The following is a 25088-nucleotide window of genomic DNA, read 5'->3' as shown; positions in this document are numbered from 1 at the left end:
ATTAACCGCAACGGATTTGGATCCACATATTCTATACATTTATCATACATCGTAAGGTCAGAAATTATTATGAATTTTTTATTTAAGATTAAACGTAAAAAGTATCTAACGAAAACTGACCGTACAATGTAGATAAATAGATAAAATGTAACTATAGGACCCATAATTGATCCTCATCCGACCGCAATGGCATCATTGGCATGCCATCAAATGTGAAAAAACTATTTTATTTGCTTTACGTACTTTTTACTCATCTTCATGAAACCATACCCTGCTAAGTTTCTCCAGTTCAGACTCCGTGGGTGATTTTTCTTGTTGCTGACACGCTTTCTCTCACCTCAGCTCTTCTTCCACAATTACCCCTTTATAATAAACAGAAGTTTGCTTTTTCTTTTTTCTTTTTTATTTTTTTAATTTTATGTTTTAATTTTATTAGAAGAATAAAAGAAGAATTCGAAACTATTACAATAATTTAAAAAATGAGAAGTTTTGAACTCGAGATGTATGAATGAAATCTAACATCCTGTTCATTAGAATATTAAACTGCGTGCCTTTTTCATAGTGCAACTTTAATAATTCCATGAAGAACAATGTTGCTGATTAATGTACCTTCATAGCTAACAATTAAAAACAAATCACACATTTAATTAGTGATTTTTTTTTCTTTGCTATATTTCGGAGAATTGTGGAAAAGAATGTAAAAACACAAATTGAGAGCAATATTACATGATATTAACAAAAAATGCACTTGAATATTTATCTATGTTTCTATCCAAAACGCACTGGTAATTACTAAAGTCAAGTATGAGTTGCTTGCTAGAGATCTAAATAGTAAAAATGAAAAATACGCAATTAACTTAAAATATTGTAATAAAACACTTAAGATTTTCTTCATTTGTACTCTTTTTACCCTTTTTTTATCCGTTTTTAATACTAATGAGTTAAATTATTAAACGTTAGAAAAAAAAGACCAACAACTTGCAACAAAACGAATAACATTGTTGTTTTTCACCAATAATAAAATGCCTTATGCATTTGATTCTACCGCCAATTCTCTTTTAATTTACCTAAAAAGACGGAAGAGTGAATGAGAAAAGAAAAATGTGATAAGAGGGAACAGCTAAAAAGATTCCTTTCGGACAATTTTTTGGTAGTGATTTTGACAGAAAACGAATAAAAGGACATCGCCCATTTCATCTACGATCTTCAAATTATAATTAAAGTGGTGAGAGAGAGAGTGTTACGACGCCAAAATAAAAGGTATTAATTACAAATCAAATCAAGAGCAATAAATACACATATTTAATTATCAAAATGTCCTACGAACTAGCACAAAATATCAGAGTGCGCAACGAACGAGACTAACAAAATAATAAGAGTATTATTAAACAAACTGAGAATGCCAAGACGGTTACAAAAATCCTAGAGACTACATTGTGACTAACTTGATTAAAACTAACTGATACAAGCACTACTATATATAGTGAAAACTAAAGAAAAACCTAATCCTTAAAGGATATAGAAAACTAAAGCACAATCCTAACCCCAATAGGCAAGGAAACGAAACCCTAATACTAATGGGCAAGAAACTCTAATATCCTTGTCCCACAAGAAAACCACAAACAATAATAAAATAATAACTAAATTTTCCAACAAGTTTCACTACTCCTGTCGTCTTTGCACTTGTACCATATTACCCTACGGTCAACTTTATTTATTTATTTTTTGCATAAGTATGAACCGTCAACTTTGTTTGCTAACTATTAATTTCTGCATAACTAAATTGACAATTATTGTAGTTTCTTACCCTTTATATTTTATTTTAGATGGGTTAGGTCTTATGTTCCTCATCTTTCTTATAAGGTAAATTATCAAAATGGTCCCTGAGATTTGCATAACTCATCATTTTGGTCTATGAGATTCCAAAACGATAAAAGTGGTCCCTGAGATTTTCCTAAATCAATCATTTTGGTCATTCCGTTAAGTGTCCCAGAGAAAGTTTGGGTAATTTTCAAAGCTTCATAACTCAATCGTTTCTTAACCAAATTAGACTCATAATATATCAAAATGAAGATAGGAAAGTGTATAATAAAATTATACCTATTTCAAAGCCCAATGATTGCCGGAGATGGCCGGAAAATAGCCTCAAAGTTGACTGATCCGAGTGAAAACTTGAAAACTCGCCGGAAACTTGGTAAACTTTAAACGTTCATAACTTCTTCAATACTCAACAAAATCAAGTGATTCAGAAATAAAAATCATACTTCTCGACGAGACGAAGAGAATGGTACCTTTTTTATGGCTAAATCGCCGTGGTTTGGCTGGAAAATTGCTCGAAAGTAGCTGTCTTGGTCTACTTTCGAGCCATTTTCCGGCCAAACCACGGCGACTTAGCCATAAAAAAAGATACCATTCTCTTCGTCTCGTTGAGAAGTATGATTTTCATTTTTTAATCACTTCATTTCGTTGAGTATTGAAGAAGTTATGAACGTTTAAAGTTTACCAAGTTTTCGGCGAGTTTTCAAGTTTTCACTCGGACCAGTCAACTTTGAGGCTATTTTCCGGCCATCTCTGTCAATCATTGGGCTTTGGAATATGTATAATCTTATTCTACACTTTCCTATCTTCATTTTGATATATTATGGATCTAATTTGGTTAAGCAATGATTGAGTTATGAAGCTTTGAAAATTACCCAAACTTCCTTTGGGACACTTAACGGAATGACCAAAATGATGGATTTAGGAAAATCTCAGGGACCACTTTTATCGTTTTGGAATCTCATAGACCAAAATGATGAGTTATGCAAATCTCAGGGACCATTTTGACGATTTACCCTTCTTATAATATTTTCTGTTTCAAGAAGGATAAAGTTTATATCTTCTTCTTTTCTTGTAATATTTTTATGTTTTAGAGAGGTAAGGTTTGTGTCCCCTCTTTTTATCCATATTTCTTTTTCCTTGAATTTAAGGGGTGAGGTTTATATCCTCAAAACTAGATGTAATTTTTCATTTTGATTAATAAAATTCTCTTGTACCACGTCGATTTTCCACAAAAATTAAAGTTAGGTTCTTATTTTTTGGACCAACGTTAGCGTTATTAGGTTAAATTGTTAGTTGTTATGGGGAAAGGAGCGGTGGGGATCGAACCACACCAGGATGCATATGCATGATTGTTTTTCGCCACTATGATAAATATTCATTTGAAAATTTACAAAACTACTATTGCACCCAAATTTAATATAATTATGATACTGCCACCGCGTTTTGTCATAATCATTAAAGAAAGTTAATTAAGTGTTTTTGGATGAAAAAGGTTTGTGACATGCTTTTCATTAGTTTTCTAATTCTTCTTTTGTAAAATAAAATAGAGAATGGCACGAAAAAATGAGTGCTAACAACCACCGCTAGAATACGTACTCCCTCATTCGATAGCTTTGTTAAATGGCAAGTCTATGTGTGTGTTTGTGTGTGTGTGTGTATATATATATATATATATGAAGAAATGGCCATTCAACAAAGCTGGAGATGGATAAGAGCTAGTAATTAAGGTCTTACTTGGTATCCTACCCAAAAATTTTGGTTGTTTCAAAAAATAATTTTCAAATAACATTACTTAAAAACAGTTTTCTTTTAAGTCTCAAAATTTCAAAAATATATTTGGTTGAATTTTTAAAAATATTTTTTTTTTTAGTTTGAATTCAAACTTCCTTGAACAAAAATTGGAGGAGAGAAAGAATTGGGAAAGATAAAAGAAAGAGGAAGTAGTTGGCAAGGAGAGAGGAAGTAGTCTGCAAGGATGGGGAGAGAGAAAAATTACGGTGAGAAAAGAGTGAGAAGAAAGAGATTGTGATGAGAGACAGACAAGACAAAGGCTAAAAAGAGAGAAGACAAGGTGTGTCATGCGAAGAAAAGAAAGAGAGGGTTGGGAGAGAAGAAAGAGAGGGTTAGGAAGGAGAAAAAGAAGATGTTGAGGACAGAGCAAGAAAACTCTAAAAACTCACTTTTAATGTTTTTAAGAAATAATCTATATTTTTAAGTTAGTTTTGAATACAATTTTTAAAAGGAGTCATACCAAACAAGAATTTAAAACTTCAAACTCAAAAAGTATTTTTGAGTTAATAAAGTTAAAGTCAAATAGGATATCAAACAAGCCTAGTTTCTCAAAACTTCTATCTTTTCTCTCCGTATCGTGAGAGAGCCTCTCTCTCTGAGTGCTTTTCTCACCTCTGTGTGAGTGACCTCTTTCACCTCATCCTCTTTCTAGCCGCCAGCCTTTTGGTTTAATCATTCTTTCCCCCAACCCCTTCTGCATCTGATTTCATTGTCCCCAGTCCCTATTTTCATTCCCCCCTTCTTTCCACCTCCACGATTTCCACTAATCCACCCCATATCGTTTCCAATCGACTCCATCCTTCATTGATCCAACAATTCGGTTCGTCATCCGCTTTGTCTCATTACAATTTCTCGCAATCACAACGCGATTTCTCACAGATCTCTTTGAAGGTGTGTAGAGCTCCGGCTCGGGTGTTTAATCCACCTCCTTGCTTTAAGGTGTCTTTGATGGCACCGATGCTAGTGGTTTCTTCCCATTGGTTTCTTTCGTTGTGTGGTGGAGAATGATGTTGTGCTCTCTAATGAAATTTGGAGTCTTCTTTTCATCCATGTATGGGGCTGTGTATGGCTGGATTACAGAGGTTTGTAGGGGACATTGGTTTCTGTTGGGTGAGATGCGGCATGCCGATGGCGGTGTCTGTTGGAAGCTGTGAGGTTGTCTCAGTGTTTTGTTTGGGCTCAAAAGTCTCTTTTTGGGCTTCTCTATGTTTTCTTTTGGTGGTCCATATTTTGGATCCTATATTCATTCGTAAATTCTGTTAAACAAAAAACAAAAAACAAAAAAATAAAGATGACGCTTTACTACGATGACATAAAACAACCATTTATATTCACTTTGGAGTTAGTTACATCCCACCAACTCCCCTCCCCTGGTATTTAAGCAAGTACTCCACCTATCATAATATAAGTAGAGGCACACGGAAAAATATTAAATTTCTCTTGAATACCTAGTGCTTGAAAAAATCTCTCGCACTTAGGTCCTTTGTTTCAATTTTCCTTTCTCAGTATCGTTCATATTAAAATTCTTGATTTTTTATTTATTTTTTGGTTGTGGGGCGGATCGAAGGCCTACCAAAGAACAAAGAAATGGACCTAGTTCATCTCAATCCCAACATGCTCAACTTGGGACTTCTTTTAACATTAGGAAGAGAAACAAGTAACTAGTTGGTAAAACGACATCTTGATTAGGCTTTTAGAGTTATATTAGAAATATAATCAAATATACTCCGAAATCGATAGTTCGTTTCAAGAGATGACTAGCTAGAATATCACATATCCAAAGATTATATATACAACAACAGGATAATCAATGTGAATATAACAAAGAACAAAACTCAAAACAACATCATCAATTCCTCGACTATCAAGTCAACTTTTCATCAATTCCTGCCTGCTTTGCACCCACAGAAAAGAACTCAGAGATAACTTCTAAGGGCATTCCCTTTGTTTCTGGCATTTTAAGAAAACAAACACCCAAGAAATGGTGCACACAACAACATAGATAGCAAAAACACCAGCGAGGCCAATCGAGGTGAGCATGATAGGCAATGTGTAAGTCCCAATGATGTCTTCAATCCAAAATGTCAGGGCACATATTGCAATGCAGAGGCCACGAACCCGAGTGGGGAAGATCTCCGAGCAAAGGATGTTAGGGATTGGTCCAAACCCCATGACAAAGGTGCAGAAGTAGACCACAACGCTGATGGTAGAAATTGTTGCATTGACAACGGAACCCAAATGGACAAGTTGTCTGAAAATTAGTACTAGGAGGGTGCCAGTTAGTACTAGGAGGGTGCCAGTTAGTACCGGTAATGTAGTTAGCAACAGCGACCTGTGGCAAAGACAGACGAGTAAGAGATGAAGAGAACAGTTAATGGTTTACTTGTGGAGCAAGGGAACTACTATATATATATACCTTCTGCCAGAACTATCCATTAGTCTCATGGCAATGCCGATAGACGGAAGCATCAATAGGGTTGTGAGAGCACTTACGAGAATGGATGAAGAGGTGGAACTAAGGCCTAAATCCGATAGGAGAATTGCCACCCCTGCTTGCTCAAGAATTTGGGGAGTGTAATAAAGAACCCCATTTATGCCGGAGAACTGCAAAGATAAAAAACAATCAGTCATTATTCAAAATTCTGATTCAAAATTCTCAGACGTATTAATTAGAAACGTGTAATACACAGTACAATAAAACTATTTCTACCACATTTACTCGAACGTGAATTAGTACCTGCTGAAGAATTTGAATTGCTACCCCAACGAACAATGCGCGCTTGACTCCTGGTTCTAAGAGATCCTTCCAAACGGATCATTCAACAACAGTTTCCTGGGTTTCAATCTTTCCTTCTCTAAGATGCTGGCTCAGTTGGTTCCTCTTGGAAATTAGAGAAGGTTGGTTAACCAGAGCAGAAGCTTGAAAATATTCGCTGTCTTGAGCCATTTCAGGACCGCCAGCAACTGAAAGCATTGAGCTTCGTCGAGACTCAAGTGCACCCTCCTGGTGCAAATAGACTCTTTGGTACTCTTCTGTCTTTTTTCCATCTTTCCAACCTTCTCAGAGTATTTGTAAGCCGACGCCCAGCCACCGCCAATGTCCATACTACTCACAGCTTCAAACCACTAATCCCCAGCATGAGGCTGCTATTGTGCCTCATGCCAAAGAAGCTATTGGACTTACTAGGCACCATGTCATTTACCATACTTGCTGATTTTTGACCTGAGAGCAATGGCCTTCGAACATTGTCCTCAAAATCAGCTGCATTTCCATTCCCCTCCAAATCCCAATTCTCCGTCTTGTCTTGGCGTCCAGGCAGCGCCACATTTAGCACGCTGCCCATGTTCGGCAAATTAAGAAGGCTGCGCATACTTCCTGTGTTTTCGGGAAGAAGCTTCTCATGAACACTGCCAAATAGATTTACAAGAGGATCCACGTAAGGCACGTTTGGATTCAACAAGCTTCCTTGTCGCGACATCAAGCCAAGATTGGCTTGTCCTGTGACAGATTTCGCAATCATTGACGCCCTCCCATCCTCCGGTCCATACAGCCTTATTTGATCTTTATCCGAAGTCATTTCCTGGACTTCACCACCCTCATTAGCCGGTCCAATTATGTACTCTTCCAATGATGCTTCCCCTCCAACACCAAGTCCCTCAAACAGCAAAGCCATCTCACCTGCATATCAATCAATCCTAAAAAACTAAGCTCTCAAAAAATGGGAAAGGGGAAAACCCGCTATACTTAAAGACATAAGCACAATATCAGCACCAAAAGCATAAGCATTCATAAATTCAAATGCAGTACTTTATGCACCTGAAACATCTTCCCGTCCGCGTAGTCTCTGCAGAACTTTCTTAGCCTCAGCCATTCTTCCTTTACTAACAAGCCACCGTGGAGACTCCGGCAAGTAAAACAGAGTCAATCCGAAATAAACCAAGGAAGGAATAGAAAGAACTCCAAGCATCATTCTCCAACTGGGAGCATCCTTCAGTGACATTCCAAACACCATGCAGTATGACAAAAACATCCCTCCCGAACCGGTAAACTGTGGGAGAGTATTCAGTAGCCCTCTGATTTCGGGTGGGGCAGTTTCAGAAATGTAGACTGGGACAAGAGTAACGGCTAGTCCAATTCCAAACCCATCTAGTAGCCTTGCCAAAAGAAGAACATAGACATTTGGAGCCCATAGCATTACTAAACCACTGAGAAAATATAAAACTGATGAAATTATCAGCATTGGACGTCTTCCTAGCCAATCTGAAACTGGCCCTGAGAATGTTGTGATGACAGTGGCACCGATTAAAGACAAGGCCACGATAAGCCCTTCGATCGTCGGTTGGGTTTCCAACTTAAATTCCCTTTTGATGTAAAGCACAGCCCCTGCAAATTTGATTTGTAAATGTCACAGCTTCCATACTAACTAAGCCCTAAATCACACAACACAATGCCTGCTTTTGATACGTTTTCCGGGTTGACGAGGAAAACCCTACAACTATCATAACTCAAATTAAATAAAGATATGTGCAATCATTTGCAAAAGAAGATAATTATTCATGGCTCAAATGAGATCTCAAAGACTTATTATTTAGATTAGCATATACCCGAGTTCGAATCTCTCTTATGAAGTTTAAATTAGATTAAAATGTCGCTCGAATAAGAGAACCATCATAGAAATAGTACCTGCAATGGTTGCATTGTCCCATCCTTGCAACAAGTTTCCTGTCGCAGCAGCAATGGCTACAAAAACAGTTCCCCACATTCTTTCTGCTGCCACAAACAACAGGAGGACCTTTCAAACCCAGAAGGGAATTCAGCAGAGAAATAGAGAAACTCTTGGACCTTGTAGCATCAACCTTAAATTTATATAATTTAATTAGAAATTAATGCCAAATTTGAATATATATTTGCTTTCTTGGAAAGAAAGAAATTACCTTTCAAGAAGAGAGAGAAACCATGAAATTAAAGTACATATCTTCTGATCTCAAAGCAATGTACATATCTTCTGACAAGAAACAATCTCAGTAAGTGCTTTTGGGTTTTAACAGGTTCCAAAAAGTTTTGCTGAAATTCCTAGTGTGCCTCTTTTGAACCACACACAACATGTAGCCCTCTTCCTGCGGTTAGATAGCGGGTAACTGTTAATTGCCTAATTTTTTTTTTCTTTCAAGTTTTCTCCTCTAATACCGGTGATGTAAAAAGTGAAATAATCAATGAGAACAAAACTCAAAGATTAAAATACTAAAGAAAGAGAATTTCAAAAAAAAAAACTAAAGAAAGTATTTTGTATGGTGGGTCAAAATTGGCACAAAGATCTACTACTGCATGGTTGTTCAGGAATGAGATTACTGTTGAGCAAGTGAAGAAGCACTTGGAAGCATTGGTTGAGGACACTTTGATGATCGAGTCGGGTCTTATAGCGGTACCCAAGTACGAGATTTTCATCGAAAGAAAAGTTAGAGTTGAATATCAGAGTGCGCAACGAACAAGACTAACAAGAATAATAAAATATTATTAAAAAAACGAGAATGCCGGAACGGCTACAAAAAACCTAAGATACTACATTGTGAATAACTTGTTATTGTATAGAATTACAAAGTACTATATATATAGAAAACTAACCTAACCCTAAAAGGCAAGGAAACGAAACCCTAATACTAACGGGCTAAGCCCAAAATACCAAACATTAAAATAAATCTAAATAATAATATTTTCCAACACCCCCATCAAACTCATGGTGGTACACGACATGGGTTTGCCAAAGTAGATGTGGATGCAAGACTCCAAATTCCAGTGCCAATGCCAATGCCGATGCCGATGCCGATGCCGATACTGATGCCAATGCCGATGCCAATACCAATACTAATACCGATGCTGATGCCAATGCTAATACCAATATCAATACCGATGCCAATGCTAATTGCGAGCTTCCAAACAAAAAAAAAAACATTTTTTTTCTTTGCCCGTGTGGGGGCCTCAAAAACTCCAAACAATTTTTTTTTCTTTTTCCTTCTTTTTTCTCTCTTCTTATGGGCGAGGAGGTGCAACATCGCACCTTCTTCCTTCTTTTTCCTTTCCGTGATTTTTTTTCTCTCTCTTCTTTTCTCCTTCTTTCCCTTTTTTATTTGCTAGGGGATCTTCTTCTCTGCAAGCAAAACCTTTTTTTTTTATCTTTCAATTTTCTTTTCCTACGACGACAAAGGCAAACAAATTGATACCAACGAGAACGGATTGAACCCTAAGGATCGAACCTGCTCTGATGCTAAGTTGAATATCAGAGTGCGCAATGAATAAGACTAACAAGAATAATAGAAATATTATTAAACAAACGAGAATGCCGGAACGGCTATAAAAAACTTAAGAGACTACATTGTGAATAACTTGTTATTCTATATAGTTACAAAGTACCATATATATATAAAACTAACATAACCCTAATAGGCAAGGAAACGAAACCCTAATACTAACAGGCTAAGCCCAAAATACCAAACATTAAAATAAATCTAAATAATAATATTTTCCAACAGTTAGAACAAAACACCGAGGAAGAACACAAGTAAGTCTTTATAAATGTGTGGTTTTGATTTACAGTCTGTTAATCTATATTTTAATTTGTGAGATATAGGACGAGAACACATTGCATAACTCACGGTTATTAATTAATCTTCAATTTTTATGTTATTTTTGAAAATTTTGGCCATGATTTGGTCAGGTTGTTCTTGAAGGCTTACTGGAATATGGGAAGGGAGACTGGAAGAGCATTTCCAGGTTCTGCGTTGTGACAATAACCCCAACACAATTTGTAAGTCATGCTCAAAAGTACTTCCTCCACCATGATAAAAACTCTGCAGAATTATCCCATCAAATTGTTAATGGTGATTGGTGATCTGTGATCATCGCTCCACCTCGAAGATAGGATGAGTGACAATGTTGTGGCTAACAATCCGTCACTAGAAACCTCTCAGCGAGAGATTTTAGTGGTTATAATAACCCATTGGGCTGTCACTAATGATTCAAGAAATAAAATTCTTGCAGAGTGTTTTTGTTTATTTTTCTTCAATTGCCTTATTTTGTTTACTAACTAGTGTAATAATCACGCAATCACGTAATTTTATAAATTCACTCAAGCTATATCATGTGTGTTTGTTTATTAATACTACATTTTTATGTCCACGACATATAGCATTGTCGTTGAACAAATTAAAATTCATTAATTACTAACATGTGGCCAACGAGCGCATAAAAAGTAGAGAGCACATTGAAGGGCTGCAACTCTTTGTTTATTCTAATTTTAAATATATCGTTATATTAAAATAAAAAAAAATAAAAAATAAAAATAAAAACTCTACAAACCTCGTTGTGAGATAATTCTTCACAATGCTATCTTTACTGGAGCTAAGAATCTAAATACATGTAGATTCTGTTGAAATTAAAAACAAGGAATCTTCTCAAAAAGAAAAAAGAATAATCATGTGCCGATTAAATATAAAACAAATCTTAACTAGATAAGGCGTATTAAAACATAATTTCATCCTCGGTTTCGAGCACATTGTTTTTCAATATTGTGGTCAGTAAAACCGCCGTCTTCACCTATAAAATATTTCAAGACTCAATTCGTACGTGCATAGTTGCAATCCGGTTATATATTATTCTCGAATTCGTATTAGGTGGTTTTTTCATTTTAAAAATGATAGAGGAGATCTCTGAGGCATCTGAAGGCTGCAATGAGGAGAAGAATGTTAGGCCATCTCCAACCGAAGGCTGGCCAGAGGGCTCGTTTTAGCCCTCTGGCCCTCCAAGATTCTCCAAGATATTAATATTTTAATGAACAGTACATGGCCATATTTGCCTCCGTCTCCAACCGAGGGCCAGAGGGCCAGAGGGCTCGTTTTAGCCCTATCACAAAAAACCGTCTCCAACTGAGGGCCAAAGGGCCATAGGGCCAAACATAATTTATTATTTAAAAACTAAAACTAAAATGTTGTTTAAGTTTCATGTTGTATAATTTTTATGTTGGTTAATTTTATTTAATGTTGTTTCATGTTACTTAATTTAATTTAATGTTGTATAATGGCTTAGGAAGTTATAGGAAAAAAATAGAATTTAAAAAAAAATATGAAACAAATTTTGTCAAATAGAAGTTATAGGAAAAAAAATGGAATTTAAAAAAAATATGAAACAAATTTTGTGAAATAGAAGTTATAGGAAAAAAATGGAATTTAAAAAACAATATGAAGTAAATTTTGTGAAATAGAAGTTATAGGAAAAAAAAATATGAAACAAATTTTGTGAAATAGAAGTTGTGAAATAGAAGTTATAGGGAAAAAAAAAGGAATTTAAAAAAAACCAAATTTTGTGAAATAGAAGTTATAGGAAAAATAGAAGTTATATGAAAAATGTTGTAAATAAAAAAGAATAATAATAATGTAAAAAAAAAAACAAATCAAATGCAACGGCTAGTAGCCGTTTCATTTGAATTTTTTTTTAAACAATCATGTCGGTTATAACCGACAGGAATACGCCATTATTTATTATATTAAATAATAGCATGTATTCCTGTCGGTTATAACCGACAGGAATAACAAAACATTAAAAAAAAAAAGAGCCAGCCCGGGGCTGGCTGGCTGGCTGGCCGAAAGCAGCCAGCCCTCCATCCCTCTCCGATCCCGTGGGGTCCTCCCAGATTCCAGAGCCCTCTGGCCTAGCCCTCGGTTGGAGACGGTTTTAGGGCTATTTTCGGCCTTCTGGCCCTCTGGACCCTTCGGTTGGAGATGACCTTAGTTTTGTATAGCTAAACATGTTCAGCATAAAACATCGAATCAATGATTTACCAGAGGTATATATTCACAACATTCTCTCTACCCAATTTTTCATTTTTATTTAATGTTAATCTAATGATTTTGAGCCATTAGATTTTTTTTTATGTGATCTAACGGCTGTAAAAATTAACAGTCAAAATATAGGGACATTCTGTCAAACCACGAAACTAATATGTTGGTGCATTTGGCGCCGTTGGATGGATTAGATGGACGGAGGAGGATGCACCAGATATGGAATCCAACGGTACGAGCTGATATGGAAGGTTGACTGCTAAAATGGCATTTCCACGTCAATAAAAGTCTGGCATGTTGGAAGGCGTTATTGCCTACTTGTCAACTCCGTTACTTTCTGTGTTTGATATTTTTCCCTCCAATTTCTCAACCTCTTTATCTGGACTCTTTTACCATTGTACCCCTTATGTTTTATCACACTCGTGCCTTGTATTTTGTAATATTATCACTTATCATTTTGTACATTATTTACCATTTTTAGTACTATTTTATGATTTTCAATTATAATATATATATATTTGTTATTCGATACAAATCGATGATGCCGTGGTGTGTAGGGAACAACTCTAATATTTTTAAAACTTATAAGTTACGTACGTCTATTGTGAATACATAATACAATTCAAAATCTAAATTTTATAGTGGATAAAGTTAAATTTCATAAGCAACTATCGTCATATGACTATACATGATGACCAGAATTTGTCGATATATCGACTTTTATTATCATTTTAAATTTCATCATTAATTCCATTTTGTCGGCCGTTTTCATATACAAATCTATTTAACGAACTATTAGTTAGTAGAAGTTGGAGTCAACTGATCATCCAAAACACGTGCTCTAGAACAGTTCCAGTCGCGATGATTTATCATTGATATGAGTTTGGACGCCTAGGGTTTTTATACTCAAATACTTTTAGTTTAAGACTCAAATTACATAAAAAAAGGAAGAAGAATTTTGTTAACATAAAAGTATATTTAATAGTTGTCTGCAAATATTAGATCCAGCAACTTCATTTTTCCCCATCATTGCAAGTATTTAATCAAAATAATATTCGTAGTTCATATTGATAGTCAGCATGCAGGATTTACCTTCCTCTGTGAATTAAGTAAATGACAGTTAATTTACTTTTATGTAACTCTAAAACTACCCTACACGATACCAACGTATAAATGAGGTTAATTTGGTCATTGTGTGATGGACAATTTGGTAATTTTGACAATGAAATTTGTAACGAACGCCAATTTCAGTCAGAGCAATATCTCTGAATTTTGGTGTGCGGTCCAAGTGCATTTTGGTAAATATGAATGCGGTCTTTCAACTATAAAACGACGTCAAGACCTGTGAGTAAAAGCATTTTAAAAAGATGTTAAAATTCTAGATGAAATGTCACTGTGCATATTTGATATTAAAAATCTCTCAAATCAAAGTATTATTTACTGACTGGATTTGAAGACTTAGTTATTTAATATCAAATTTGACATCAATGTCAAATTTATTTTTAATTCATTTTAATAGTGGGTCCCTTGTTCCACTAACATTTCAACCAATAAAAATTTTGTTTCAATGTTTTTTTAATAATTACAATCATTTAAAGCTCTATTTAAATAATAAAATAACATTTAACAATTCGGTTGTAGAATTACAAAATTTGATATGAGGCTTTACATTATCACATCTGTAACATCCCACATCGCCCAGGGGAGCGATCCCACATCGCCCAGGGGAGCGATCCGTAAATGTATATTCCCATCCCTACCTAGCACGAGGCCTTTTGGGAGCTCACTGGCTTCGGGTTCCGTCGGAACTCCGAAGTTAAGCGAGAAGGGGGCTAGGTCACTCCCATGATGGGTGACCCACTGGGAAGTTGCTTCTGAGTTCCCAGAAACAAAATCGTGAGGGCATGGTCAGAGCCCAAAGCGAACAATATCGTGCTACGGTGGTGGAGCGGGCCCGGGAAGTGGTCCACCCCGGGCCGGGATGTGACAATTGGTATCAGAGCCTAACCCTGGCCATGGTGTGCCGACGAGGACGTCGGGCCCCTAAGGGGGGTGGATTGTAACATCTCACATCGCCCAGGGGAGCGATCCTTAAATATATATTCTCATCCCTACCTAGCACGAGGCCTTTTGGGAGCTCACTGGCTTCGGGTTCCGTCGGAACTCAGAAGTTAAGCGAGAAGGGGGCTAGGTCACTCCCATGATGGGTGACCCACTGGGAAGTTGCTCGTGAGTTCCCAGAAACAAAATCGTGAGGGCATGGTCAGGGCCCAAAGCGAACAATATCGTGCTACGGTGGTGGAGCGGGCCCGGGAAGTGGTCCACCCCGGGCCGGGATGTGACAACATCAGCCATCAATTGTAATTTGACTCTTATAATTTAACATTTCCTTTGAGATTGTATTAAGAAACAAAAGCATCTTCTCCCTCTCTCTCTCTCTCTCTCTCTCTCTCCAAAACCCTCAAACTCAAAATGACATGATCGGTGACTGAATTAATTTTTTGGATATCTGGGCTGAATGAAAGAGCATAAGTAATTTGGATCCTAAACTCTTACATTCTTTTTATTTTTTGTTCGCGTGATCAGCAGATTTGGGATGCAAAAGAAATGTTAAGGATTTCCTTTGGAGATGGTATTAAGAAACAAAAGCATTTTCTCCCTCTCTCTCTCTCTCTCTCTCTCCCTCCTTTGGAGATGGTATTAAGAAACAAAAGCATCTTCTCCCTCTCCCCCTCTCTCTCTCTCTCTCTCTCTCTCTCTCTCTCCTTTGGAGATGGTATTAAGAAACAAAAGCATCTTCTCCCTCTCTCCCTCTCTCTCTCTCTCTCTCTCTGATCCTCCCCAAAACCCTCAAACTCAAAATGACATGATCGGTGACTGAATTAATTTTCTGGATATCTGGGCTGAATGAAAGAGCATAAGTAATTTGGATCCTAAACTCTTACATTCTTTTTATTTTTTGTTCGTGTGATCAGCAGATTTGGGATGCAAAAGAAATGTTAAGGATTGTCGCATGGGTGACTTTGAGATATGCACGCTCTCAGATGACTTTCAGTCATTCGTGGAAATGAATCTCATAAAGAGGTCCAAATTTATTGATGACTGAGAGTCATCCTGAGTGCGGCTATACCAATCACTCGTGCAAATTCATTTTATTCTCTTAAAATAAAATTTTGGGTGAATTTGGATTAAGTACAGATAACTACCCAGCCTTTAGGCGCAATTTCAAATTTGTCTTAACATTTTAAAACATTCCAAATAACTACCTAAACATTTGAAAAATTCATCTATTAGGTTCGCTAGCGTTCAGTGATGACATTGACAAATATTAAGCATGTTTTAACTCTCAGGTCATCTACAGAGATTTGAATCTTCAAATTGACGCCATGTAGCTAAGCAAATTTACAATTTAACTTGGCTAAAATGGGTCAATTTGGGGGATTAGAACTTTAAAAACGTCGATTAGTGAAAATCAACTTTAGTGTTTTCCCACCTCATTATTTAATGTTAGTAACGTCATCATTTAATGCTGGCAAAATACCTGGTAACCTACCAGATGTCTAGTTTTCAAAATGTTAGATAGTTATTTGGAATGTATTAAAAGGTTGAGACTAAATTAAAATTGCCCTAAAAAAGTTTGGTTTTTTTTTTTTTGTACTTAACCCAAATTCTTTTTGGGAGAATATTGAACAAATTAATTATTTCTTCAAATTTTCTCCTTTACATTAATCTTGTTGGTCATCAGGGTTTATAATTATGTGAAAAAGAATTAGAACTCTAGGATCTCTATCATATTAACAATATTTATAAAACTTTTGCTATCTCTCACTATAAGTCAATATATATATATAGACACACACATGTATATATGAGTTGTTTTGATGGGGGTCATTAATATATGTGTGTGTGTGTGTGTGTGTATTTCAGGTTATGTTTTTTGTGGTCTCCCCTCAACATAACAAGAACAAATTAAAGCAATCACTCATGGACCAGAAGAAGGAAAGCACCTCAAACTCGCATACTTTGCCACTATTTCCTGCGGAGAAAGTCAGAAAAACCAATCTACGAGAGTCGACTGAGAAAGCTGTAAGCCTTAAAGCATATGCTGACGAACCGTATCCCGTCAAATTAACGGTCGCATTGCCGGTTGTTCTCCCTGACCTCAACGAGCCGGCGGTTCTCAACCTGAATTTGACATTGGCTACAGGGTGACGCGCGAGGACCAAGATGCTGTGGGTTGGGATTTTTTTTATGTTTTTTTTTTCTTTTCCTGGTAGCAATATATTGACAGCTATAAAATATCGATGATATCGGAAATATCGGTAGTCCAAAAACATGGAAATTTCTATGGAAATATCGGGATATTATCGATATCTATAAAAATTGAATAAAAACCACGGAAATTGTAAGAAAAACTTGGAAATTTTTATTGAAACTTTGCAAGATGTTTATTTAGTCAATTATCTATTAGTTTATCACAAAAAATTGGAAGGAAATGCATTGCATGATAGATATAACTGATTTAAGTTGATTAAATAGCGAGCTGGCAAACATTGTGAGTGTAGAAAATATGTAGTAATTAATGAAAGAAGTTTAAACACACCATAATCGTATTGTATGAACATAAAAAACACACAAAATTTAATTAACCTAATCATTCAAATTCTTTACTGATTTTTATCTAAATCTCAATGATGCACACTGAAACTTCTGAAAAACCATTATATGAAAGAAGAGCGCTCGAAAGGAGAATGAGTGTTATAGAACCGTTGTTGGAGGAACCAAAAAAAAAAGAAAACCACAATCTTTGGGCATGTTTGTTTAATGAACTTTTCATACATATAACATTGATGATTTCAGTCATTTGTCTGAGCTTAAGCATATTTGAAATTCTACACTATGCTTGTGTAAAAATATTGTTGTCCTCCTATGACAACAAAATTACTACCCCCAAATTTGTGGCAGTTTATTCATTCATAAAAAATAAAGATAAGTTTAACTGGTAATGCCACCATCTTATTTGTTTAACTAGTAGCACATATTCACATTTATTATTATTATTATTATTTTTTTGTCAAACAATAGATTTTGTTAGATTAGTCACCGACGAGATTTGAACTCACGCCGTCATGCAAAGGCCCAACACATTTCCACCACTGTGGTAAATGGCCACTTGCACATATTCACATTTATTAATTGGGGTTCTTAATTTTTCTAAAAAAAATTGATTAACGGATAAAACTCCCTTTGATATAAGGAAAACTAATGAAAAATTGTTTGAAAACTTTGAGTGACTTTTTAGAGTAAAAATGTCATTTTCGCTAAAAGTGAATAGTACCAGAAGTGTTTCGTTAAAACCCAATTTGATATAACAATTTGCTAAATAAAAAAAATATGTAAGAACATATATTAAAGTGTATTTACATCCGAAAGCAAGATGCATGTATGAAGACGAATCCATTTATGGACATAGTGATGGTAGTAAACCAATTCATTGCCAAATCATAGCAGTGCTGTCCCTTAAAAATTTAGTGATAAGGTTTTATATATGATTTCTAAGATTGGTATAACTCTTCACTTGGTCTATGACAATAAAAATCAACATAAATGGTCCAAAAATTTATCTACCGCAAGTCATTTTGGTTTTCATTAAAATCAGTCAATATTATGTGAAGATGATCACTAATACCATACGAAGATAAGACCGCCGCACTCAAAAATTTCTTAATACGGTTCATCCAACCGTTATATTTGCATTGAAGTCAACCCAAATGTAGAGTCCGGTCGCTATGGTCTCAAAACTACAAGATCTAGACCAACATGTCTCTAAGCATACTTCCATACATCAGTGTTACAGGCCCAATCCTAGCCATAATCTCTAGACGTTGTCGTTTTGTTCACCTGCTAGTCATCATGTTATGTGTACTAATAGCACACCATGAGGCACAATTCCGGTCGCCGGACAATGATGTTAGACATGTGAGTTCTTGTTCAAACTCCTTCTTTGGGTTATTATTGTTGTGAGTTTGGTCTATCGGCCAAGGCACTGTTGTCGTCTTATTGCATTCGAGTTCAAGTCTCCCTCGTTGTTAATTAAATAATTTCTTTTAACAAAAAATTAGGTAAGTTATTTTTGCATGATCAATTAGTCTAGTGAATTTATAATTAATTTACTGTAAATCCCTTATCCAAACATAGTTTAATATTTTTTTAAAGTACAAGCGATATTCTACACTAATTTACCTTAATATGAGAGAATATGATATAATGCACAATGAATTGAAGAAAAATGCCTTAACCACCGCGCAATTCACCATTTTCAATACGTCCTCGTATTTTATAATCAATTGATTGTAATTAACTTCTTATTTTACATTCTCTAACTCATTTGGTGATCAAGAAATTCATAATTCTATTATTTATTCTCTAATCTCACTATTGCTATGTTCTTTGAAGGTAAATACACGTAGGCAATGACAAAGTTTGCTGATTATTTATATAAAAAGATTATCCTTTACATATTTAATTTTCATGATTGATTTTCGTGCTCCAACAACATTGACAGTTACCGAACAAATGAACAGAGTTAGCCACGAAGGCAAGAAAAGTTTACATCTTCTCAGGTGAAGAAAAGCCACCCAAATAATACTATAACATTTTTAAGTCAAATGTATTGGATGGGGACACGTCGGAATAAGATCATATCCGAATCCTCTCAACATTGAAAATCACTTTATCATGTCCGTTTATTTGTCATCTTGTGGTTATCAATTATTTTGAATTATTTTATTTAAAATTAAATACAAATAGTACTTCACGAAAATTGATTGCATAATATACAATGAACAAATACGATGAAATGATTTTCAGAATCCTCACAAACAAGATCCGAAGAGAACCTTATCCAGCCACATCCACTACTTTTTGTTTTGTGGATGATTCAAGAACATGATGAGTCCCTCAAGTGCCTCAATCATAACCATAAGATTAATTTTGGGAACCTCAGCCATACAAATTCCAAGTTAGTGGAAAAACCTACCCATTAAATTCCCCCTCTTACAATCATATGATAATGATGATGATAAGTCAATGTAAAAGATAAGAATGCTAAGAACAGTCGTTTATGTGATAAGTAAGCAACTTCACTAATGAAACTAATGAAAGGGGTGTTTCACTTTGTTATGTCTTTCGACTAACCAATGCCCCTTTTAAGACTACGAGCTATTCTAGTGCATGTTACTCGTGAGTGATTGCCCACTATTAATTCCATTATAGACAGATATTGACTCAAGGGTTGACTATAGTGGACTAGTAAGGACAATCACGGACTCACAGTGTACTCCAGCCCACTCCAAATTATCAAAATGTCGTACTAAATTGTTGAATCATCTCAAATTTCTCAAATTTAGTGACCAAGTATGTGTCTGATTGTGTTTCCATATCTAATCAAACTGATAAAAGATTTTCCAAATTTCATATGGAGTGAACGATTGTTTCTAGCATGATCCATACCACCTTGTAAATTATACAAACCAATAATCACATCAAATAATAATACATCTTGTGGCAATTTAATCGATCTTGCTCTTTCCCCTTGTTTTTCCAAAACGTTTAAGTGTAAAGTTGAAGAAAATATCTTGGATAGGGGTGGTCTTTTTTGCTCCAAGTCCCAACAGATCAGCACATCAATGATATGTTTTTTCCAATCCCCAATTGATCAAACGTTTTCACATGGGCAAAGAGCCAAATGCTGGCCAAAAACTCAAATCGAATTTAATAGCCCCTCGCATATGCTTAGTTTGGGCACAGGATAATCTCATCCTTCGAGCGATTGTTCCCTATTTCTCAACACCCCAGCATGCATGCCTCACCAGCTCATCCAGGGGTCCTCCTGTAAATTTGACAAAGGCCAGATTTTGTAAATTTTTTTTTTGTCCGAACTGCCAACCCCACTTAGTGGGAAAAGGCTTTGTTGTTGTTGTTGTCCGAACTGCCAACCGCCGGAAATCTTCTGGGCCACCACCGTCACCGGTCTTTTTCCTTGCTGGTAGGGTCGGTCTCACGGAAGTCAGGGTCCCAGGAATGGGGGAGGTCTTGAATGTACCTTCTTGGAAGCTAGGGTTTTTATTTTTCAATTCAACCCATGAAGGATGAGTTGCAAAGAAGCTAGGAGAGGCATGTGATGGTGCTGAATCAGCTGGTGATGATAAGATCATAGTTGGAACTGGAGAATTAAGAATAAAAAAATTTCGGTGTAACTGTCACACGGCCCTGGTGTTACCCATCACTCAGGTTATAGCGCGTGTCACGTCGTCCACACTTATCATAATTAAACCATATGGTTGTGTGTAACTCTGAACATTTTCCACCAAGAACAGAGGTCTCCATAAAGTCATAAGACCATGGACGATCAAAGCTCCAATAAACGATGGCCGAAACTATAACGATCCATACGACAAAAGATTTGGTGTAGCCAAATTAATAATTTTACGCAGCAACTTCTGAAAATAACCAAAGCTATCCACATATAAAACTTTACCACCGTTCAGTAAATACTAAATACCCTGCATCATCACTTTAATCCGCAACTGTTTTTACCTAAACAGTAACTAAAGCATAATTAAGCATCTATTCACTATTTGGAACGCATAATTAGGGGTCTTCTATTCAGATAGAATCTGTGGGAAAGGAATTGGAAGCAGAATCAACAACCTATTAAGTATTAAGTAAGAATTAAGCATCTACCTGGATTTTGGGAGCAGGGGAATATTCATAAGCTCTGAGTCAGAAGATTAGGTCAAGATGCTCCATCCTATTGATAAAGTCAAGACTTACAGTACCCAGATCACATCGAAAGTCAGATTCCGAATAATTTTTACTATATTAGCAACAATGAAGTGAGCATAAGATTCTAGATTCCCTTTGAATGGAAACAAATTCTATTACAAGTGGTACAAAGGACACACGTACGGAGATATCATGAACAATGGATTGGAGGTGATATACAAAGTACAAGTTTTTCGTTTCTCCTATATGCCGGCTGAATTGTACACCTCATTTTGACTCAAAGATAACAGCAATACAGATGGATGAAAAGAAAAAATTGTAACAATAACAAACAAAAAGCAGATATACAATTTGGTATGGGATGGTCAATGGAACAATTTAGAAACCCACCATATTAGTTGACGTTGATTCGTAGTCTCTTCTCTCATCCAGCATGCTAACAAATGGTACTCCTGTTAAAAAGAAATAAAAAAGGTGTGATTTTGACACAACTTTTTATCCCAGCCCCACGTTACTATTGTCGGTCTTTGTTAGGACTTTTAGGGTGTGTTTGTTTACCTTCACTAGGTTTCATTGGACTAGACTAGATTAGAAATTAGGACAATCCTATGTTTGTTACACAAGCGGACTAGCTTTAGTGGGATTACCCTTCACTCGCCTCGACTAAGGGGCTCGCTAGATCGTCTTAGCGAGACCCCTCGAATTCTAGCGGACTAGTAAGACCGTCATCTCTCTCGTCATCCCGCTTTGCTCCATAGCCTTGCCGGACCATTCCTCGACCAACACCGCATCCGCATAAGCCTCTCAGAGCTTCCTCTTCCACTTCATCTTCTTCATTTTCTTCGATTTTGTTTTGAAGATTCGTGAAATTATTAGTGGGTTTTGAACGATTTCTGGTTTTGATCGATTTCTGGGTTTAATCGATTATGGGTTTTGATTTACTTCTGGGATTTCTGCATTCTGATTTATTTCTTGGATTTCTGGGTTTTGATTGATTTTTGGGTTTTAATTTGATCCACAAATCAGTCATATTGTTTTAGGAGAATGTTTGATCCTGCAGAGAACAATCGTCTTCCTCTGAGAAAATCGTTCCATGCATGTCCTTCGAGAGGCCCTGTTGTTTTTCCCAGCATCAACCTCGTCGATTATGCCTATCAATTCGAGTAAGTTTGCTTCTTAATCTGTATGTTTTTTCTGTCATGTTTATTTTGTGTTTAGTTGCACAGAAAGTTATGGAAATTAAATGGTGGAATGAACTAATAATGTTGATAAATTTTCTGTAGAAATAGAAAATATGTGTCTTTGTACATGCAGTATGCAGAATTGGGATTTCAACCAAAACTCATGCGTGGATCGTGTAAGAAGTGTAGAGGGATGGAAATACTTAACAAGTTTATGGGAAATCTGAGTTGCTACAGCAGAGCTCTTGTATTACTTCTTATTGTAACTCTCTTGATACAAAATGATATGCCAAAGGCTATATATGTAGTGAATACAAAGTACTAGAGAGTTCTTCCTAGGTAACTTAACAGACATAGGCTAGGAACAATGAATCTAGAATAATTGTTCTTGGAAATGTCTAGAGTCTTAACATTTAGGATAGTGCATGAATTGTTCTTGGGAATGTCTAGAGTCTTAACATTAGTGCATTAATTCCAACAGATCAATATCATTCTTCAACTTCAATCGTGTTTCCTTATCATCAAATCTTAATTTGGATACAAATTGGTAATCTTTTATCTTGTCGATTACAACTGGATCAATATCCTTTGTTTGATACTCGTCATCATATCAAAATGCATCCTTATGAGTTTGCACAAGATTAGAATTCAGTTTATTTTTTGTGTTGTGTGGATCTTTAGAAGCTCGGGCTTCCTGGCGTCCTTTGTGCCCTGCATTATTGTGAAAGGAGAGTGCAAGAAGCAGCCAGCTGTTGAATAGAGGGAGAGCTTGAGATTTGAAACAACTATTTTACTACCCTAGTTGTAACTTCTCTCTCTCTCTTCACTTGCTCTCTTAAAGACTCTCTCATGCTCCTTTTAAAATGTAACCTACATTATTAGAGTAAAAACCACAGAAACTACTAAGCATGGAAGTAGGCCACAGCTTGCACATATGGAAGGTTCGTACAGTGCTCTGGACTTATTACTGTCATTAATGAAAGAAAGAAATTATGGATGCTTTATTGGGATCAGAGTCCATAATATCAGCTCCAGTGTATAAGGTGTGCTATTCTCCTTCTCTTTTTCATTGAACAATCTAAGCACATCCGTATTTTTTTTCATTTTTCAGGTTTTCTCCGTTTCATATTCACCGTGAACTTATTAGTCATTATGCCTTGATGATAACGATGTCGTAAGAGTCATTTGTGTTGCAAAACAAGGTTTGCTCTGTTGCTTCTAACATAGTTGATTATTCTGTTAGAGATTAAAGATGGTAACGTTTGGGGGTTTCCTTGTAGATTTACATTTATGCTGCCATTTCTTGTCTACTAATTTTTACACCTGTGGCTTATTTTTGTTTTCTTTTACATTTTCCTTGTTCTGTTACGTCTTGCCTAGCCAATATAATAATTATTTTGTCTTTGTTGTGTAACATTCTCCAGTCACAATCTCTATATGTCAAGAATCTGAGCTTTACGACATCAGACGAGAGTTTGAAAAAGCATTTTAGTGGACACGTGAAGGGGGGAAAACTATTAAGTGTTAAGGTAATAATCAGCTGCCTAGAAGCGCTACTTTTACTTGATATATTTTCTTGTCTATATCCTCTTTGCTCTATATGCAGGTAAAGAAACACTTGAAGAATGGGAAGAATGTTTCAATGGGTTTTGGTTTTCTGGAGTTCGATTCTGTGGAGACAGCCACAAATGTTTGCCGGGATTTACAGGTGAAGCCAGAATCTGGTGAAAATTACTGCATTCAGTATACAATTGTGGAAATTCATTGCAATTAATATTTACCATTTTCTAGGGAACTATTTTGGACGGGCATGCTCTTATTTTGCAACTTTGTCATGCCAAGAAAGATGAAGTGCCTAAAAAGGTTGACAATGATAAAAGCTCGACAAAACTACTTGTGAAAAATGTAGCTTTTGAGGCCACAGAGAAAGAACTGAGGCAGCTATTTAGTCCATTTGGCCAGGTGAATTACTAAACTTTGATGAGTTACTACCTACCAGATTCCGGATCCTCTAATATTTTTCATGCAGATTTTGTACTTATGATTTAAAGTATGCAATTTCACACCTTGTTTGATTATTTTTCTACTACATTCTTAAACAGTGAATTTTAGACAAAATGTTATGCCGTGAACCCCAAGGCGACGTTGTTTTAGCCATCACCGTGTTATCCCGTGAAAAGTTTCAAGGCGACGTTATTTTTCTAATATATACACTGTTGCCCTCCCTCACCAGTGTAAAGTAATCTCATTCTATGATAGGTGGTCTATACCATTCATCAAGCTTTCGCGACTTGAAACTTTTCACTCGAGCTTTGGCGACTGGAAGCTTTGGTCTATACCATTCACTTCCTTTGTCCGATTAGATGCTCATTAATTATTATTTTTTTGCTGTTTTAGGTACCATCTATATCGAGATGAGGATATACTGGGAACACTGCACGACTGATGTATTGTTTGACCTATGATCGTGTTAATTTTGTTCATGATTTATCCTAGTGGATTTAAGTTCCGTAGCATGGAGTCGATCTTTGTCAATGCCCCACTGTTTAAATTTGTTATGTGCTTATATATTAGATGAAGGAGAACATGTAAAACTGTTCTGCTATTGGGCAAATAATTTGAATGCAACTAAGACGTCTTTAATATGTATAAAGTTTATCTGAATCCCTACCGAAT

The 25088-nt window shown here is 36.0% G+C and overlaps 2 protein-coding genes and 1 pseudogene across 2 annotated transcripts in view; 1 reads left to right on the top strand and 2 right to left on the bottom strand.

Annotated features, from left to right (window-relative positions):
• The window catches only part of LOC103435015 (TMV resistance protein N-like), an 83737-nt gene that overhangs the window by 43608 nt on the left and 15041 nt on the right, over positions 1–25088 (bottom strand). The gene's annotated exons all lie outside the window — the stretch shown is intronic.
• On the bottom strand, positions 5466–8463 carry LOC103407017 (monosaccharide-sensing protein 2-like; annotated as a pseudogene).
• LOC103454436 (multiple RNA-binding domain-containing protein 1-like) lies at positions 23140–25065 on the top strand. Its single transcript, XM_029089683.2, has 5 exons — positions 23140–23455; positions 23837–23941; positions 24019–24120; positions 24204–24374; positions 24810–25065. Exons 1-5 carry the CDS (start codon positions 23405–23407, stop codon positions 24828–24830), a joined length of 450 nt encoding a protein of 149 aa, XP_028945516.1. The 5' UTR covers positions 23140–23404; the 3' UTR covers positions 24831–25065.

This window comes from Malus domestica, chromosome 02, assembly GCF_042453785.1.
Source record: "Malus domestica chromosome 02, GDT2T_hap1".
NCBI classification, from domain to species: Eukaryota; Viridiplantae; Streptophyta; class Magnoliopsida; order Rosales; family Rosaceae; genus Malus; species Malus domestica.
The sequence above is the reverse complement of the archived record's forward strand: the minus strand, read 5'-3'. Positions and strand labels throughout refer to the sequence as shown.

Coding starts and splice junctions, on each gene's coding strand:
- LOC103454436 (XM_029089683.2), top strand. CDS start 23,405: ATGGATGCTTTATTGGGATCAGAGTCCATAATATCAGCTCCAGTGTAT. Junction 23,456..23,836: donor TATCAGCTCCAGTGTATAAG/GTGTGCTATTCT, acceptor AACATTCTCCAG/TCACAATCTCTATATGTCAA. Junction 24,121..24,203: donor ATGTTTGCCGGGATTTACAG/GTGAAGCCAGAA, acceptor ACCATTTTCTAG/GGAACTATTTTGGACGGGCA.